Source organism: Lampetra fluviatilis, chromosome 14 (genome assembly GCF_964198595.1).
Source record: "Lampetra fluviatilis chromosome 14, kcLamFluv1.1, whole genome shotgun sequence".
Lineage (NCBI taxonomy): Eukaryota > Metazoa > Chordata > Hyperoartia > Petromyzontiformes > Petromyzontidae > Lampetra > Lampetra fluviatilis.
In genome coordinates this window covers 12,350,925-12,370,498 of record NC_136288.1, presented here as the reverse complement: position 1 = coordinate 12,370,498, position 19,574 = coordinate 12,350,925, and the positions used below count along the sequence as shown (strand labels likewise).

The 19,574-nt window shown below is 46.2% G+C and overlaps 1 protein-coding gene across 1 annotated transcript in view; it reads right to left on the bottom strand.

The window, feature by feature from the left end:
* The window catches only part of TAF2 (TATA-box binding protein associated factor 2), a 63,394-nt gene that overhangs the window by 6,631 nt on the left and 37,189 nt on the right, over nucleotides 1–19,574 (bottom strand). Inside the window, exons 23-25 of the mRNA XM_078862727.1 lie at nucleotides 3,509–3,747; nucleotides 1,562–1,723; nucleotides 218–323 (exon numbers count right to left, since the gene is read on the bottom strand). Coding sequence (XP_078718853.1) covers nucleotides 218–323; nucleotides 1,562–1,723; nucleotides 3,509–3,747 — 507 coding nt within the window. The remainder of the gene's footprint in view (nucleotides 1–217; nucleotides 324–1,561; nucleotides 1,724–3,508; nucleotides 3,748–19,574) is intronic.

The window sequence follows — 19,574 nt, the reverse complement described above, 5'->3', positions numbered from 1 at the left end:
GCCAGTGTGGATTGGAGGTCACCTGAAGGCCTCTCAGAAGTTGTTCTATGATATCATCTTCTGCGGCTCAATTTTTTCTAACACGAGGTGTTTTCAAACGGACACTTCCACGTCTCGTGAAATGACGCCGATAGCACAACTGGTGTAACAATTTGAAACGGGCAAAAAAAAAACGTTCTCGAACACAATGAAATCCAAGACGGGGGGTGAAATGAACCTGGTGTGGCCGGGTAGTCCATTATGCCGAGCTGCTGGTTTATGAAGGCTTGGCTGTCATGCACAGTCTCCATGTCCACCTCCTCATCATCCTGAGAGTTTGAGAACTGCAAGAGCAGAACACACGACGGCGGCGGCGGCATATCGTGCAGCGGCACACGAGGCACAAGCGTTACGCAATAAATGCATTAAATGGTACGGTGAAAGCACAACAAATCCATTGGCACACCAGAAACATAGTTCTTTTGGATGACTAATGACATTGCACTGTGTGCAACAAGGCTCATTTGAGAAAATGGGCCAGCAAGGCTTAGCTGTAGCACCGCTCACTGCCAGGTGTGGCTAACAGGATGAATAAGGACAGGGCACGGAAGGCTATCAATCATGCCTTCCCCTTGCTTTGGCCAGATACAGACGGTGTCAATACACCAGTGACACGTGTCATTGTCTGCAATGCAGGGTTGAATTGGACGCTGCGCTGTATATGTATTTCCCCTAGGCTAGTCCGATTCACATCCGTACCATTAATGAAGGGCAAAATGAGATTGAGTCTCGTATGGAAAAGAGAGACTCGAGAGAAATACAAGCACATGGACACCGCTGCAGAATAACGGCACAGGACAAAATAAATCGTTAAAAATAAAGCAAAATAATTTGAAAAAGTATAGCCTCAATTATGTAATGAATCCAGCATATTATTACGTAAAAAGAAAGTAATGTGGAGAAAATACATTTTTGTCTATATGCTGACCTTCTAAGACACGCGCAATTTTTGGTTTTAAACTAATCGTAAATGTGGAACAATAAAAAGTAACCAAATAATTTTGCAACAGTTTTGCGCATTCAAAGAAAGTGTTTTGAGTTTTATCTGTTTTATTCCTGTGGGTTTCACAACCGCTGAATAACAGAATAATGAGTGCACACGCAAGCCTCCGGTCTGGGAGGCGACGGTAAAGGTGCAGCCCTGCAATTTCGTGTCCACGTCACCGCTGGCCAGAGGGCCTCGCGACTCGTGACAACTCTAGAGAGAGTCCCTCGATAGCGTATTTGGCCTCCTTTTCAAAACTGCTCAAAACGTTTAATCCATTTTAACCCCACCACACTCGACCCGCCTATCGACTGCGGTGTACCTATTTATTGCTGGGCAGACCAGAGGCAGAAGGTTGGGGGGCGGTATTTAAGAATCTCGCCCATTGATAGCATCAACTGCTGCGCTGGGAGATCGAATCGGCGACCTCTGGATTGCAAGGCCAGTGTGCTCATCATTACACCTGGGAAAGCACAATCAGGGAGACTGTAAACACAACAAGGGCTCTGCCGTGCAGCAGGCTTTGCTCAGCCGCACCTTGATTTTGAGCTTCATTTTGCCGTCGTCGTCACGATCGGCTCCGGAGTGCCCCGACCCTGCGTCAGGTCCCAGGCTGAGGGGTGACTCGGCTTTCCTCTTCACTCCCTGCGGCGGTGGGTTGACGGCCGCCACCTCCTTGCTTGCCGGACCTTCCTCCGGCTGATTTCAAAATAAAGTGAAACTGATGATGAGTACACCATTGGAACCTCATTTGCCAGTAAAATATGATAATTGGTTTTTTACCCTTCTATCTGGCAACAAAACTAGGCTCTAAGGAAAGCTGTCTCGGGTGTGGACCAATCAACTTCAAGGACAGTGCATACATTATCAGAGTTATATTTTTTGTTTGCATTATGACTGCAGGTATTGTGGTCTATGCAAACATGACTCCTTGTAAAAAAGGTGTCAGTTTTGTTGCCAGATAGAAGGGTAAAAAAACAATTATGATGATGAGTACGTTCGATATTCGTGACATTCTTAATGGCGGAAGGCTATCGTCACAAAAGGCGCTGTTTCACAGACACAGTCTGCAATAGACCTCTAGAACCTTTGTTATGGACAGTCTGCAGTAGTTTCATAGGAGGGGGGGGGGAGGACGATGATTGCCCTGTGTTCTCCCCAAACCGAGTAATTTTTGCGGATAATTTTTCGAGTTTGGGAAAACGTTTGATCGCGACGCCGTGTGAATGCAGACGGTGGCGAATCCGTCCTGGTTCACACGCTCGAAGCATTCGCCGGGGCTGCCACTCGCCTCGAACCACTCTCACCCCTGCAACAAGCGGCAAACAAGCGACCGCTCTGCCATGATTTACAAGTGGGACGTGAGCAACATTTCTGCCAAATGAGTCCGGGGCGTCGGGGGCACCAGGATAAGTCCTCCAGTGATTCTCTATAGATTTAAATGGATGGAGATGGGGGGAGGGGGTATAAATGGAATGGGGGGTAGGGGTGGGGGGGGGCAGCGGGCCTCGCCTAAAGGCTGAGCTCCCAGCTTTAAAATGCGGTGAATAATTACAATCGGCCACGCTCTGCAGAACTAATATTATCAAAAAATCCAGCCGCACAAATTAAAGCAATCAATCAATGGTTGGGAATCAACCAATGTCACATGGGAAGCAAGTTACGTGCCTCTATTCCCCTTCACAGAATCGTGAGAAGCCTATTCGAGTTTATTCTTCAATGTCAATTTGTAAGTGAAATATTTAAGCTAATTTATCGTTCTTTAATATTTAAATAAGCTAAATTTGTATTTCTGTAAAAACCTTGGTGGCAGGTGGCACCCCGTTAATGGAAACACAATTAAAAGCCGTTTTGTCACCCAACAAAAAATCTAACGAAGAATATCTACGGAATGACTTGCTGCCATGCGAAATGTATGCCGCTTGAATTCCAGCCGTGGTGATTTAACTCAGCTTCAGCCCAGGGCGCTCCACTGTCTTATTTCAGTCCCAAAATCCACATTATCATCCTAACCCCTGGGTCACACAGACCGCCAACTTCCCAGGTGAGGCACTGACATGGCGACGCTGACGGGAAAAGCAGCTCCCACTGACATCACTGTCATTCAAGCGCCAGGATTTAATGCAGTCAGCAATTTTTTTTCCGTCATGGTCTTAGTCTCGTCGACGACCAACTGTGGATATTTCAGTGATTCTCAGTCTATGAATTTCACTTCGTCATTGTCTCAGTCTAGTTGCTGATAGCAAACATTCAGTCAAACACTCTTAGTTGTTAAATGTGGTTTGGGAGTGGCGTGCAATCCCCCTCCCTCCTCCCAATATTGTCAGGTCAACCAATCAGTGAGCTCAGTAAATATATTTTCATACATATGTAGAGCCAATTTACCAAGTCTGGTCTTCCTCAGTTCACTGCTCTCTCTAACAATATTACTAATCTTCATTAATGGAGGGGGTAACGGAGGGGGTAACAGAGGGGGTAACGTGCCGTGCCGGTGGCGGCCACGGTCGCCCTTCCCGGCGTCGCGGCGCTGGACGGCATCTCGGCGGGCGGGGGAAGCGCCGTCGCCTCTGGCTTGATGGTCGGGTTGAGCACCGCCTTCCGTTCCTTGAGGTTCACCACCAGGCCCAGCTCGGGCAGCGGCAGGCACGCCGGGCGGCTCAAGCCGAACAGCGCGTGGTAGAGGTCCACAGCGTCACAGCGCAAGCGGCAGTCCTGCGCCGTGTCTGCTCGCACACACGCAAGCACGTACGAACGTGACACACGGTGCACACGGCTCACTACAATTCACCGTTTGTCAAATGTGCTCGAGGGCTAAGGGACCGCCGTAGCCCAGGGGTGGTGGCACAAGCATGGTCTGGTGTGTTATGTTGAACTTCTTTCGCACCGTACGTAGCCAACCGTGCTAATCGGGAGGTGCAGGGGAAGGTGCTTTTGGGGGCAAGAGTTGGTGGATCTGAGTAAGGGACACGCGGCAATTGTGCACCTTGGATTGGCACGGTCAGCTACGGACGGTGCAAAATAAGTTCAACATACATACAAAGACAAAGATCCCCCGTATAGCCTGAACGGAATGTTGGGGCAAGTGCTGTTAGCAAGCACCTATGAAGACCGGCACGGCACACGAGGGGATGGGTAGCCAGCACAACGCCCGGCCGCCTTTGTCTCCCCGGAAGCAATGTTTACACATCGCACCAGGTACACATTTGAGGCTGAGTAGACCGAGGAGAGGCCCAGGACCGGTTCAGATAATCGCCACCGGTGTTGGCCGTGAGCGCGAATCGAACTCGGGTCGCCGGGTCCGTAGCGCAGCGTGCTCACCACTACACTACAACTCCCCTGTAACATACATAACATAGACACATTCAAGTGCCGCGCAAGTGCACCAGCTCGCGCCAAACTCAGCTTTGTCAAATGTGCTCGAGCGTTATGAAAAGGTTTCAGCCGAGCGCGGAGGATCTCGCCCGTGTTCCGGCGCCTTGGAGGAAAGGGAAAAATGTGAATCACGCAGAGGCCATGAGGGCCCTACTGGGTTGCGAGGTAGCCGGGAGATGAACAAGTGGGTTTGCGAACCCATCTCCATGCACCTTTGAGTGTTACACCTCCCCCCTCACCGCCTGTACAAATTGGTGTTCTCGCCATTTCCTCACACGTGCAAAAGACTGCAAAAGATCTAATTAGGCAAGCATAACAATGCAGGGCCCTCCTGCTAAAAGAATCTTGAAACACTACAAGGCTTTCCTGGAGGAAGAAAAAAAATGACATGATGAGCTTCAATTACAACTTCAGTAATGAAAGCCTCAAAGTACAATTCTGTTGTGAAGAATTTTCATTATGAGCATTGGCTCATTTGAAGTGCACGTGTGTGTGTGTCAATGGCTGAATGCAGCACCTGAAAGGATTTGAATGCTGAATGCTGGATGAAAGACGGATGGAGGCTGTGTGTAATGAAAGGCTCTTCTAAGTGCATTTATTTTGTTTCTCGGAGAAAACGCACGATGTAAATGTAACGTACTATTTTCACCACATTAATAGATAATTACGCCAATGAATGAACATAGATATTCCTTGGATGGGTCACCGATTGTAAAACAGGTTGTTGTTGTTATAGACCATGCGGCTACAATGTGGGTAGCAGAGGCCAATACAAAATTAAACCAACATGGACTGACCAGCAGTACGATTAATTCAATCCCCACAACGCGTATAGCACGGGGAGACCTTCATCCAGCAGTGGATTGACAAAAGGAGCTGCAGGATATATATTTTAAAAAAGGGTTATTGGATATTTAGTAGGCAGTGGAACATTGCAGACCCTAGTTAGCGTTGTTCACTTAAACACTTCACATTCGCTTACGTTACAAGAAAGTTAGATGTACAAACTGCAGCTGAAATAATTATTATTTTCACATGGGAAGCTCTCCATCGGATAATTAAAAAAAAACTTCTCGAGGTGGTCCGGTAGCCGAGAGGTCAGAGAGCTGAGCGGGCACCGCTGAGACGCTCCCTGGATTCGAACAGGCATCTCGGACGAAGCTCTGTGATATCCGCTTCCGGCGGCAGTTCTCAAACACAAATGGGTTGCACTTCTCTATGAGGAATTCTTCACCTTGTCACGCGATGCCGAAAGCACAACCGCGATAAAATTGGGGCAAAAGACACGTTCTGTTGTTAGCAGCGTGAATGATTTGCTGCATACAACAAAAACCGATGGCTAGATTCACGAAGGCACTTACACACGGTTGCATGCCCTACCTTCTGGCTAGCGGCGCATTGGAGCCAGGCATCTGATTATGTTTGAAACTGCATGAGCACGTACTTGGCAGTAAGCGCGCAGCTCTGCGTAAGCAGAAGCTTAATCGCGGTTCAATAGTATTGTCCGTACAGCTTTCGCGCTTGCGGACGGGGTGAGAGGTTGCTCCTCACCAAAATATTTTTGAAGCTCTTGGTTCACTCGTTCTGTACCCTACACATTATCCGCTGTTGCCAAACTCATCCCCCTCCTCACCATCTACCCAACCTTGGCCCGTACACTACCAGCTTCATCAATGCCTCCGTCTCATCTGGAACCGTTCCCTTAGCTCTTAAATTTCTGCTGCTGCTGGTAGTGTCACTCCTCTACTGAAAAAAACCTAATCACCACTGGACCCTAAACATCTCTGCACATTTCCATTCAATCTCAAACCGCCCTCTGTTTGGAAAAGTCTTCCAAAGGGTCATCTTCTCCCATCTCTCCAAGTACCTCTCACTCCAGGATCTCCACGAGACCGCGACCCAGTACAATCTGCTTCCCACCAAGGCCATTCTACTGGGACTGCTCTCTCCGTGTGGTAAATCACCTTCCTATCACTTCAGACCGTGGACCCCTCTCTCGCTCCTGGTGCTCCTTAGACCAGGGGGCGGGGGGGTCGACAACCAAAATAACAAGAGCAACCATTAATTTCAGAATTCGGGGAAAAAAGAAAAAAAAACCCGTCAATATTTCGAGAGCCGCAATGCAATGTGAACGTCAAGAAGCAGCTCCGTAAAGAGCGGCATGGCGGTTCCGGAGCCGCAGGATGCTGACCCCTGTCCGAGACCTTTCTTGCTACTTGCCACCATAGACTCACGCAATTCTCCATGTGCGTCTCCAAACCTAAGTAGGCACCCCAAGCACACTTCCCTCCCGGTTCCACTCCTGCCCATCAAACTGCTCTGTCCACGTTTCTAAACGTGGACTGTCTTCCGCTCAAATGCCCATGCGACGTGGTTTTCCCACAGGGCACCATCCTCACCCCCACCCCGCTCCCCCCCTCTCTTATCAAAATATATACCTGCATCCCTGTTGGCAATATCACCTGCAGTTGTAACGTCCACCATTGCTTCTATGCTGATGAAACCCAGCTTCTGCATTGCCACTGTCTCCGCTAACCCAACTTCGCCTGCCTCCTCTCACACCGTGCCTTAACACATTCCTCATTTTGGATTGATTCTCCAGCGACACGCTGCAAAACCGAAGCACTCCCTCACTGGCATACATACCCGCTCTCAGAATAGACTCCAGTTTGAGCGCGCACCCCCGTAACTAACTCTAACATCGCACTGCCAAAGTGTCCAAAATCTTGGCGGTGTCACTGATCGTTTCTAGACAGCTGTGGATGCCAGCACCCCTAGTGGCTACAGGCGTGACGTGAACCGATTACATACAACACAGACGAATCTATAAGCTGTGATTCTTACACGCATGATTTGCTGCATGTATCAACATAAAGACTCATCGACATTCGTCACTGAAATGATGCTTGTTCCACCCTTATGGTTTGGCACACAATCAGGAAACACAATGTCCCAGTTGTTTCGTTTGGAATGTAATCATGTTGTATGAATAATAATAACACTGTCCTGCCATTTTATCAATCCAGCACCGGATGAAGGCTTGCACACACTTATCAGTCTTGGCGTTTTTTTTTACCATACTTCACCACGCTGGTTCGTATGGGATGGTGAAACGGGTGCCTGGCACCAGTTCAGATATCACTCGCCACTGGTGTTGGTTCGGAATCAAACTCAGGTCACCAGGGTCAGAGCGCTGTGTACCAAGCACTGCACCACCGCTCTACCCCAAACATTTAATATTTAATATGTTTATCCATTCCACCAAGAGAGGTTCTCCGCATGTGACTGTTTATAACATCGAGTTCTACCGTGCTGTTCCTCGGCCGTAAGGAGAAAATAAAATATTCTCACAAAAGGAATTTAGATATGGGAATGAAGCGGATGAGAAAGATAAAATGTCAAATGTATTTCTCTTATTTTACATAAGATAAAAAATATGTCTGGGCGACACATTTCATATATTTATTTTCAATAAATTAGGGCCATGTGCGATTAAATGTGGATGAGGACAGACCCTTACACTCCCCTCATCTGCCGTAAGTGGCATCGCTGGCCTTGTAAGCCGCCCAGAAATAAAATACACACGCTCACTCACCCGCAACTTTTGATTGGCCTCTCCGTTTGATGTTTGCCCTATGCTGTTGCAGCCGATCGAAAAAATTACCTCCTAATGGCCCACCCACATGTTGGGAACTCACTGAAGATGATGCCCTGCCAGATCTAAAAGCCGATGGCTTATGCTTTCTAAAACATGGCGATGCCCTTTGAACCTATTAGAGAAGTGCACGGTAAGGTCTTTTAATTGTGTGGAATGTGCGCTGGTGTGTGGGCTCAGAATCTCGCATGTAGGACATGGTGCCAGGAGCGGCAGGGATATTGTCGTGGTGGTTTTTCGCGGCTATAAATTAGGCGGGCTATCAAAGAAGAGGGCCATGACGCATGACCCTCACAGGAGGCAACCTTCTTTTCGGACGTCACTGTGTTTTGAAAGAGCGTTCAATAAGATTCACGATCCGCTTTGTCAAAGCACCAAGGGCCCTAGATTTTCCTTGACATCAGCAGGCAAGTAACGGTGGGTGTCCGTTGGCACAGTACAGTTTTAAACAAGTGTTCAGCAATTAAATGTTATTTCTTGTAAAGAGGACTTGTTAACAAGCCTGGATATACTCGTAAGCTCTTTATTAATCTTTAGCTATATTTGGGAAATTGTGAGCAAGTGTTGCATGTGCACCCAAGGGGTGTACTACGGCAGAGACAACGATAGCCATGCCCATCTTTGGCGGCCCGTGAGACATTGGCCCTCGGTTGACATTCATGCCAAAAAAAATCATAAATAGGAATACGTCTGCTGTGTCTCAAGTTGTTAAACGCAGGAAATAGGAAGTGATGTCACTGGCACGCCCCAACACAAAACACCTTTGAGATTCCAAATGTGTACCGAAGTATACAAAGTATCAAACATCGGGACGGCAGGTTCTCTTCAAGAAAAGCCTTCCGAGACAGCTTCTCATGAACAACCAAACCCTTTGGTTCTTTCAGTAAAGTCACGATTAATCGGAATCGCCTCCACTACCACCATCACTAACTTTACCTACGTGACTTTACCGAAAGAACCAAAGAGTATGGATTCCTGCAGTCACGAAAGCTTCACATCAAGAACAAACAACCAAGTTCAACATCATGCTTCGCACTCTGACCCAATTGTCCACTTTGTTTGAGACGTTTTATGAAATTGTGGGCTGGGTGATGGATGAAGCTGACTTTAGTTCCAATCACAAGGCGTGTGCAGCAGGCCTCCGTTCCCAGGCGACACGTTATTAGCGTGGGACTCTGGGGGTGCGTCACGAAATGATGAATTACGGGCAAAAGTAAACTTTACTCTCCTTTCAAAAATTATCAAGTATCGCCGGCCCTTAAGTGGCCACGCCAGGTGCGCCCAGCAAAAGTTAAGCAAATGATTGATAGTTTTGCATTTACGCTCATATTAAATCCTTGGGTCACACCTGACGTGGGTGGTATTTGTTAAACAACCCTGGCTAGCTTACTTTCTTCTTGTGCAGTTACATCTGTGCTTTTCTAAAGCTCCCTTAAGAGCCATTTCAGCAAAGTGGGATAATTAAACTTGGTCGAGGCAGTCTCTGCCTTGGCAAGGCAGTTAGTCCAAATGCAACTACTTGAGTAATAGGCATTTAATCTTTGAAGCTGCCACTCCCCCCAGAGATTCAATGAATTGTCATGAATCTGGGTCGCAATTTGGCTCAAGAATTGATCGTTTTTTTGCGTCTTTTTTTTCGTCCAATTTTTTCCATTTGTCATACTTTCATGTCTTGTTTGCACGCCTTTTTTACCCCATTTTCGCCTAAACGTAACGTCACAACCTACACGAATTGCGAATGACTGATTCTCACGTGAATGATTCATCGCATGCATTGTGAGAATGGGAATCGATTGGATCTCTGCATCATTACAGGCCTAGCAATCAAGTTGCTGTCTTAAACTTGCATGAATGAATAAAGGCCTCCCTGTAAGAAGAAATATGTTTAATTAAATATTTCTGAAACTTTCTTTAATCACACATCCTAGTGATCACATCCCCCATTTAAAAAAAAGCACGTCAAGTTACAATGAACAGCAGCGGACTGTTTTAATTTAAAACTCAAACTGTGGCATAATCACAGACTTTTTAAGAAAATGTCTTTCAGAGTAGGACTAATCATCGACTCTCATCGGCAATTGCTATACACCATACACTACCAGCAAGGCTCTACAGGGAAAACCACATGCTAACTTCATTATATGTGCAGTGCACAACAGCGCGATGGTCAGTCAGCTGGGAGAGGGGGGGAGAGCGGAAAAGGTATTAAACGACGTATGAAACCCAAAAGTAATTTTAAGGCAACGCTGGCATTTACAGCTGGGTCATCTGCCAGGCCTCATTTATTGCATGCCCTGTCAGATCTGGAGCTGGCGAGGCGAGGCGGTCCAGCCACTAGGTTAAGCATCAAAAGCTGTTTCATATCAAATGACATATCAGCAGCGCGCGCCACACGGAGCCCCGTGCAAAAGCCGTCGCGATCGCGCAATTAAATAATCCCCGCACGGCGAGCACCAATGCAATATTTTACAATGGACTTCCTTCGCACCTCTCGCGTATTAAGGCCGATAATGCTAAATCAATTGCAATTTTAAAATGTCGTCTTCAGCGGCACTGATCCGTCGAGGAAATGTCACCGACGATTTGGCTTAATGCAGACGAATCAATCGCAAATCGGTGGTTTTATTATTAGGCAATAGTTACTCTTCTTGGAGAGCCGTCTTACTCTATCCGTACATCTGTACTGGTGCCGTGCCACAGGTTTAACACGCACTATTTATTTCGCACAAGCGTCCTCTGAACGGCGAGGCTGATCTGACATTATCAGGAATTTATGTATAGCCTTATCACGATGCAAACATAATCGACAATATCCTTCTCTTGGATGCACCACCTTGATGGTAGTGCCTTGGGTGGGATGTGAGTCGTGAGACCTTCTCTATCGCTCACACGACGTACGTGCCTTTATCGCACACGTGACGTACACACCTGTGTGTATTTGTCTATATTCTGCACGTGGAAGCATTGAATGCCGGCCAGAATATAGATTAGTTGGTGGCACAACAGGTTTCCACAGAAGAAGCATTACAAAGTTAAAATCATCCTCCAGTGCTTGAAATTGGATATTTAAACAATCATGTCTGCAGAGAGTTTATGAATTATAACAATTCTGGCTTGCGATTCAATTTGAGAATCGTATTTATTGTGGTCTCGTTTTTACAATTTTTTTCCTTTTGTTTCCTCATTTGTTATCTCTTGTTTGAACAGCCTCACTCACTCCATTTTCCTACATGCGACAAAACGTACAGGGCTTCCATAAAAGTATCGTCCACTCGGAAAGCGTTATAACCTTCCTCCTCTTCTTTAGTATGGCCGATGAAAATGCAGAGCAACAACCACAATTTCACATTCAGCTGGTCAAGCCAGACAAACGCGTCAACAACGGCGGAGTGTATCGCTGTGATGCCTCCTTCGTATTTGTGGATCGAGTTATAATGAGACGGGAGTTCAAACCGCATGGTTGAATGCTGGGGTTGTGCGAAAGACAAAGTATCTGCCAAAAAACTGAACAGCTTGAGTGATCTTCAACAGCGGATGACAGAAGAATTGAGAAACAACCAGAGCCGAACTGCTGGTGAAGACCCGGGACTTCCCTCAACGTCAATGCGACATACGTCGTCAATACTGTGGCGAACACGTGCAGGATTAGAGATGAGACTAGCGCGATAATCTCTCTATACTACCAAGTGTCGACAGGTTTAGCTCAGACGCCAGAGTTAATTGTAATTCTTTAACCCTTTCTCAGTCAGATTACGTACGTGTACGTCATCGAAGTGGAATCGATTCTTAATGGAATCGGAAGTAAAAGGTCATGCGGGAGGGCATGTGACAGAGTTTTGTGTCCGATATCACAGTGCGGTCGTGTCGCTGCAGTTCAGTACAGTACAATGTCTTTAAAAACGGCGGCGCAATGCCTCTCTAAATAAAATCAACGCTAACCACTTGCGCGTTCCGAGGTTCAACGGTGAATGGGCACGCACTCTGCAACTTGCAGACTTCTCCGAATGGGAAAGAGTTAATTATGAATGGTGCCTTCATGGACATCCTATATACAGGAGTTTGCATTTGAAATGCATGAAATGTAAATAATCGATCTTCGTACGCACAATTGGATAAGTGTATTCGGAGAGCATTACATCAATTTTAACCTAATGATTGACAGCTAATATGTCCGGAGAACTCACATTATCATCACCCTCTCCTGAATTATTCAAGCTTGGCTGTACCATTTAGTGGAAAGTCAACAGTGGTTGACTTCATGCACAGACTGGTTCCTGGTCCATGGATCGTGGAATTTCCACCACTGGCTCAATATTGCCAATGGAGACGTGTGCCAGGACACTGTGACCTTGACTTGTGGCTAAACCACGTGGCGGGTTACACTCAGTCACGTGACTAGCGTGGGGGCCAGGGGGTGCCTTGCCACCCCCTGGTGGTCAGAGCTACGAGTTGGGGGCCCATTGCCAACCACCATGAGATGTGTTTTCAACAACAGTGTAAAAGCACAAAAACTTCTGTAACGATGTGATTAGGCAAGAGGAGTTGCGATATTTAATTGCATAGGTGGGACCGTGGAAGACAAACCAAATATTGTGACCCCACGTGACCGACTGCCGCATCCCCTGAGCTGATAATGGAGTTACTACGGCAATGAGTACACTGATAACAACTGATAACAACAGATCAAGCTCATCTTCACTTTGTATCGTTACCCTGTCACGTTGGGAACGTTTACGAAGAATCGAAAACGTATAAATAAATTCGGGCTTGGAAAGTGAAGGATTTTGATAGGTGAGATACAGGAAAGTCACATTAATATAACAGGTGGCCTACTTTAAAGTTTCGTCTATGCTTGTAAAATGATACACTGTGATGATGTTGTTGATAATCAAATAAAAAGAGTCCAGAGTGTAAGTTATGCATTTTTTATGTCTTGGCTGTCCCTTATGCACTGGCTGTGTGTATATAAATAATTAATGTGTCCGACCACTTTGGTTTCATTTAATCTGTTTATATGAAATAGACGGCACATTACAACGTAAACAATACACCGTCGCAATCCACTCGAGATATGGCCGTGTGGAAAAAGAATATCGTCGCGATTGATTTTTTTTATAGTTAAACGAGCAAAGTTTGAGAGGAATGCACGTGTTTCCGCGCAGCACACAAGAGCAGTGAAAAGTGTGCCGTTTCCTACAAACATTTTCCCGTTGAACGGACTAGACATCGGAAACACGTTTTAAAAAAAAAAAAATTCAGACACGAGCCTTAAAAGCATCGCGAGCAACCCTATGACCATACTTGGCGAATGTCTGTTTTTCCTGAGATGGCTAAGTTTGCCTTTTGCTCTGAAACAAAAGTCCAAGCCGTACAAGGTAAGCCTTGCCCCATTCCCTTGTCTATTGAGGACAGAAAATATAAATGATTGTCATTAAGTGCCCCGCAATATGTAAGCATGAAGGGAAATAAAGTATGACCAGTGAGCAGCTTTTTGCATCTATGCATCTCACGTCCATCCAGGCCAAATGTATGCAACACATTCCTTGGAGGACTTCAGGGGCGTATCGATAGAGCGATCGATCGATTAACATCGATTCTACGAGGGTCACGTCGCAGGAGCGTGGGATCGTGAGAGGTTGGGTGGCAACTTCTGAATCTGAATCTTGAATGGGACTGCAGGAGGAATCCGATAAGCGACGGAGCTCTTTTTCACAGATGTCCAGCGAGGGGCGGGTCAGCGAGTTACAACAACAATACAGCGCCTTCATCCAGCAGTGCACTGACCATGGCCGATTATAATGAAGGGTGACCATACGTGCACTGAATTGCATCTGCAGTAGGTACAAAACGCAAGCGAAAGGTGCACGACTGTTGTGTATCGGCTCAAGGAGCGAACACGACTGTTCCACGTGAGACGTAAAAGAATGAAATGGTTAAAACGAGACAAAACAAACTGGTTCTTGGACGGAACTGCAGCACTAAATGATTGCAATTGATCAAATGACTGGAATTGAGAATTGGGGTCGTGGGAAAGGGGGGGGGGGGCGGTGTTGGTTAATCGGTAAACCCCTACTAGGAATGGAATGGCATCACTTACAGATAACTCTCAGTGACCCGTCACAGGTGCCAACGTCAAGCAATATATGATTATTTACCCTCATATCGGCTTTGCCCCATGGTACGAGGGTTCCGGGGAGGATTCGTCCAAAGCGATATTAGCCGAGAGATTGGAAATGCTCTGCACACGCACACACACACCCCCCCGCCGAGCCGGCTGTTTCAGGACGAGATGGATGATCTCAATTTCCTACAGCAACGTTGACACAAATTCCTTTATGCGTCCTTGCTGGTTTTTGGCAATTTTGATTTTTTTAAAATAAATAATAAGCAACCTCAAGTTGCTGCGTTGCAAATATGGAAACAGAAATAAAATATATCCAATTCGGCGACTGCCAGAGAATATAATGGGGTGATATTACTTGCCCCCCCCCCTTCTCCCTGACTCCCCCCCCCTCCCTCCAGGAATTTGATGCCTTGTCACAATTCAGGAGAAGGGGGGGCGGTGACATGGCCACAGCGGCAGCGTGTTCGCCACTTGCCGAAGAGGCTCGCGGTTCGAATCTAGCCAGCTGCCCTGGTTATTACTTCCTGGTGAATTAACCTAAAACACGCACCGTCCGTTTCACAATGGACATTTAAGCATGCCCCGTGACCGGCGTCATGGTCCACATTTGCCACATTCCAATCAAGAAATAACTCAATTGGGAGAACGCATAGCTACCATTACCCCCTCCTGTGAAACGACTGCAGGCTATGTCTGTGAAACAGCACCTTTGTGATGACCTTGCCCTATGAGAATGGCACGAAAAACCCAATGTACTAAATTATACTGAATTGATTCAGAAATAACTTTTTATTTAGTTGAGATGAATAACTGTGCCTCTTGTGGCTGCAGAAGTGATGTAAACTCACTACTCGACATACGAGAAGCAACAACAAAAAACATTGATTCTTGAACGCGAGATTGCATGCACGCCTCGTGAGCTTCAGGATCGATATTAAAGCATAAATCGGTGCATCGCTCCACCCCCAATATGCAAAAGGCTTTGACAAAATTTCAGTAAATTTTAACTCGTCTCGACTGGCATGCTATTTATAAACCAAGCCAAAGCATGCGACAGCGTGTGTGTGTGTAAATGGTTGGTGGTGAACAGAAAGAGGTTACATTTGCATTTGCACCAGATGTGCCATCTGTGACGAACGACAGACAATTTTTATCACCGCTGCCCAACCTGCTCTCAGCCTTAGGCAACGTTCTGATGCCACACGTGCTTACGGGAATTAAAAACCGAAATTTTAAAATGGCGTTTCACCTTCAACTTACACTTTTCTGAAATAGGCCAAAACCAACGTTCTCCGGCCATCAGAACACGCTGCTTGTGGATACACGCACGTGCCTTCAGCCGATCCTACACAACAGTGTTGACGACTCGGGGGTCCACCAGACTGACCATTTCGTCCCATGCACACCAGATTCAACCCAGCCCACGTAGTACGCAAGTCAAGACACTCAACCTCAGCATTTCTTCCCATTGTCTCTTTTCCCAAGTTTTCGAGATAACCGCGCTCAACTCAATAAATGTCTTAACATACACGCGAATTACAACTCCAATAGTGCTGCTTATTGCTGGTCGCTTAGCCTTTTGTGGAACTTTGGGGCCCTGCGCTCCGCAACCGTGACGATGAAAATCCAACTGCTGGATGAAGGCCTCCTAATACCGTCACGAGTCGTGGGGATTGTTCGACCGTACTTCACCACGGTGGTTAGTGCAAGGTCGATGATGGCAGCAGGCATAGATGTGGAAGCATACAATGGCAGTAGAAAAAGAAATGATGTTGCTCCTACCAACAATGTACCCCCACAGTCAACGCCACCTGCCATGCATGGCTGCTGCCCAACAACCACCGCTTATATTCCGGTATCTGATGATATCGGGTGCATTCCAGGTGATTTGGTGATGGGCTACTGCTGGAAGTGTGCTTGCTTTTGTTTATGTGCAGGTGCTGGCTGAGCAATGGCAGAGCCCTTGGATGTTTAAACAACGCCAAATCTCAGTTGAAGGAAGTGCTCACTCCCTGGCAGACACTGCTGTGCCCTCACTTCCCAGACCCCCTTGGATTGTCAACACGGCTCAAGTTTGGCAAATGTGACGAGCTCCCGCAACCTACACTGACCCAAGATGATTTGTATTCACTGTGTAATGAAAATCCACCATTGACCAAATCACTGACGGAGCGTCAAATCTCATGAGATTTTGGAAGCTAAACAGGGTTGAGCCCGAAAAGTGCTGAGATAGGTAACCGCTAAAATAAAAAAAATCTCATAGATCCACACGTTCATCTCCATTATGTTCAACGCAACACACCAATGTGCCTGAATAAGAAAATTGTAAATTTCGATTTAAAGCTTTTGTGACTGCAGGGATTCATATTCTTGGATCTTTCGGTAAAGTCACGTGACTTTACCGAAAGATCCAAGAATAAGAACATTGTAACCATTGTGCACCATGTATTATGACATGTGGTTCAGAAATATGGTAATTCACAAAATAATTCAACAAAAACCTGAAAAAAAGACTGCATACAAGAAGCATGGAAAGATGAGTGCTTGTAATTGCACCTCGAGACAAACAGAGGAGCATGTGAATTACAGAACATCGGCAGGTTAATTACATCAATCTAACTCAGAAAAGTAAGTGGGCTCGGATAGAATGGATGATGGCCGATGGTCCATAACAAAAGAATAGCAGCCAAGGAATGAAACGCGTCGAGCTGATAAAATCGGCTCGTGTGCAGGTGCGCTAGGCGGCTTATTACATCGCTGGATCGCTTGAGATGGCAACAGCTTGGAGGAGGGGGGGGCGCAGAGAAGGACCTTCAGCCAGCAGTAGATTGACCATGGCCGATGATGGTAACGTTGAACGCACCTCGGGAGGCACGAGAAAAATGTGTAGTGCGTGCAGACCACCCGACAGGGCCCGTGTGACAAATACCCAGCCGAAGTGAGACTGTCAAACACCCGATACCATAGACCTCACTGTTTAGAAGCAGCGAGACCAAAAAAAAACCTCGAGGTAGCATTCATCCAGAAAAACAACTCCATAAAAGCAAAAAAGGCCCAGGGAAACATCGAGACGGCGCGGTGGGTTGTAAGCACATCATCCACGTCTAAAGCATTGTCCCTGTCACAGGGATTTGCCAAGCTTATACTCACAAGCGTGAGTCTCACTGCACCTATTGTGATGTTACATTATGCACAGGCTTGCGCAAATGTTTTCTAATGCAGCCAATATGGAATGGCGCACGAGGTTATGACGTCAGTCTTCCACGCATTGTGAAATGGATGTCGCGTCGCCGTTGAATATTGTGAGTAAATCACCCAAAATAAATACGTTTGTACGTAACTGTGTTGGCCATAAGCCACGATAACTCTGAACCCAATAAACTGACTTAATTCAGTGAAGCCAGACAGCACCCTAACACTGCTATAATTAAATGCTCAGCATTGTTTCTCACACTTTTCTTATTGGGATTTTCCCACAAATTAGATTTCGACAGTGCCGTTGGCTGCGTGTAATGAGTCGAAGGTTGCATTCAGAACTCTCGCAGAGCAATACAAAGCCGTGCGTTAGAGGACGGCCCGTAGAAGCAGATTTCACAGAACTACTGCCGAGTGACTTTTTTTATCGCCGCACATGTGGGCACACTCTCCCAAATGCCCTGCCACGGAGAAACATTTTCACATTATCGTGAAAAAAAACCTGATGCCTCTTAATTCTTACAGAATAAAACGTTGCTAAATTAAACAATCCAAATGTAATGAGCTTATTTTTTTTCACTCAATAGGCGACTGGGCTGAGACAATAAACTCACGACACTTGAGAAGTCAGTTTAAACACGGGCAGCTAAGCCGTCTCACGATATTTGTGAACGAATATACTCGTGGAAACGAACGTAATATCACAACGCGCACGCGCGGGCTCATGCATGAGAATTTGAAGGAATAGTGATTTCCCACACTGCGAGTCCTCGCTAGGCACGAGCACACCATTGTAGGCAGATCCAGGCGCCAATAAAAGACGTGAATGATTGTTATCGCCGCATGCTTTGTTTCATACGATGCGTTCGGTCAGCGTATGACCGCACAGACGGGCAATTTATTACTTTTGGTTTCCCGATAATCCGACATTTTACAGACAATTAAATTAATCTTGTTCGAGCCACAGCTTGGGAATGATTAATGCCAATGTGGTCGGCATAACTGGAGGAAGGGCAATGCTGTGGCACCGTGAAATTAGCGCACCATTCAATTACGATTTACTTATCACGCTTCATGGGCAGCCACAGGAATAAACGGGGAGAGGTCAAGGCATTATTCACCATCCGCTCCCTTTGCAAAAGGAAAAAAGTCATTTCCAAACGTGTCACATGCTGAAAACTCTGCAACAATCTAATAATGCAGATGTTAAGTCAAAGCTTTGGTTCTAAAGCGGCCGCTGAATTGAGTTGCGCAGGGACGCACATCAAGCAAAGTCAGCGTTGTACCCTCCATCCGTACGGCTGTGCGACGCAGGCTTCATCAAATGGCTAAACTAGCTGAAATGTCACGGCGCATGGCCTCTGAATTTAAAGTGTGGTGGGGGATCTATAAATAACCCAGCGCTTTGATGATATTCATAAGTGTGCCACCGTCATGTCAAATCACTCATTCTCCATTGCCAGCAATGCCTACATTAGGAAACCACACCGTCGTCACCGCTGGTTACAATCTGCCTTCGTACTTAAAATTATTCAACGGAGAATTGTTTAGCAACAGCGGTGATGCTCAATAAAAATAAGAGCCCCACCCTTAAGACTCTCGTGGTATAACATGTGTTTTATTTCACACTTTTTCTCTCTCCATCCTCTGTGGTAGTACGCACAGAAGAGACTAATAAAACATTTTCCGTAGCGTCATTAGTTTCAAATAAACTTTCCTGGCTCGTTATCTCAAAAGACTGCAGCAATCAGAGTAGAAAAGAGTTGTCAAAATAAGCAATTAATTTTTAAAAATGGCTTTCATAATTTAAAACAGCTCGAGTAAAGTGGCTTTAAGTCATGAATTGTTAACACCTCGGGATAATAATGTCACTTACTAGGCATTTGTTTTTTCTCTCCTGGATGAGCTTTAGAGTTATCGCTGTCCTCTCATCAGAAATGCTTAATGCCTGAGAAGGTGACTCAAAATTCACGTGCACACAAAGCAACCTTACACTCTTTGGTTTTGTCAGTAAAGTCACGTAGGTAAAAAATATTAAATAAATTAAAATGAAACCAAATAAATTAAATCACGACGTTTCGGAAGCAACACAAGCAACCGTCATCAGGTGTAGACTGCTCCAGCAAAATTACTCAGTCACGAATACTTCAAATCTAGAACAAAGCAACCTGTCAACCCCTGCATCTGACAAACAACAGCTGACT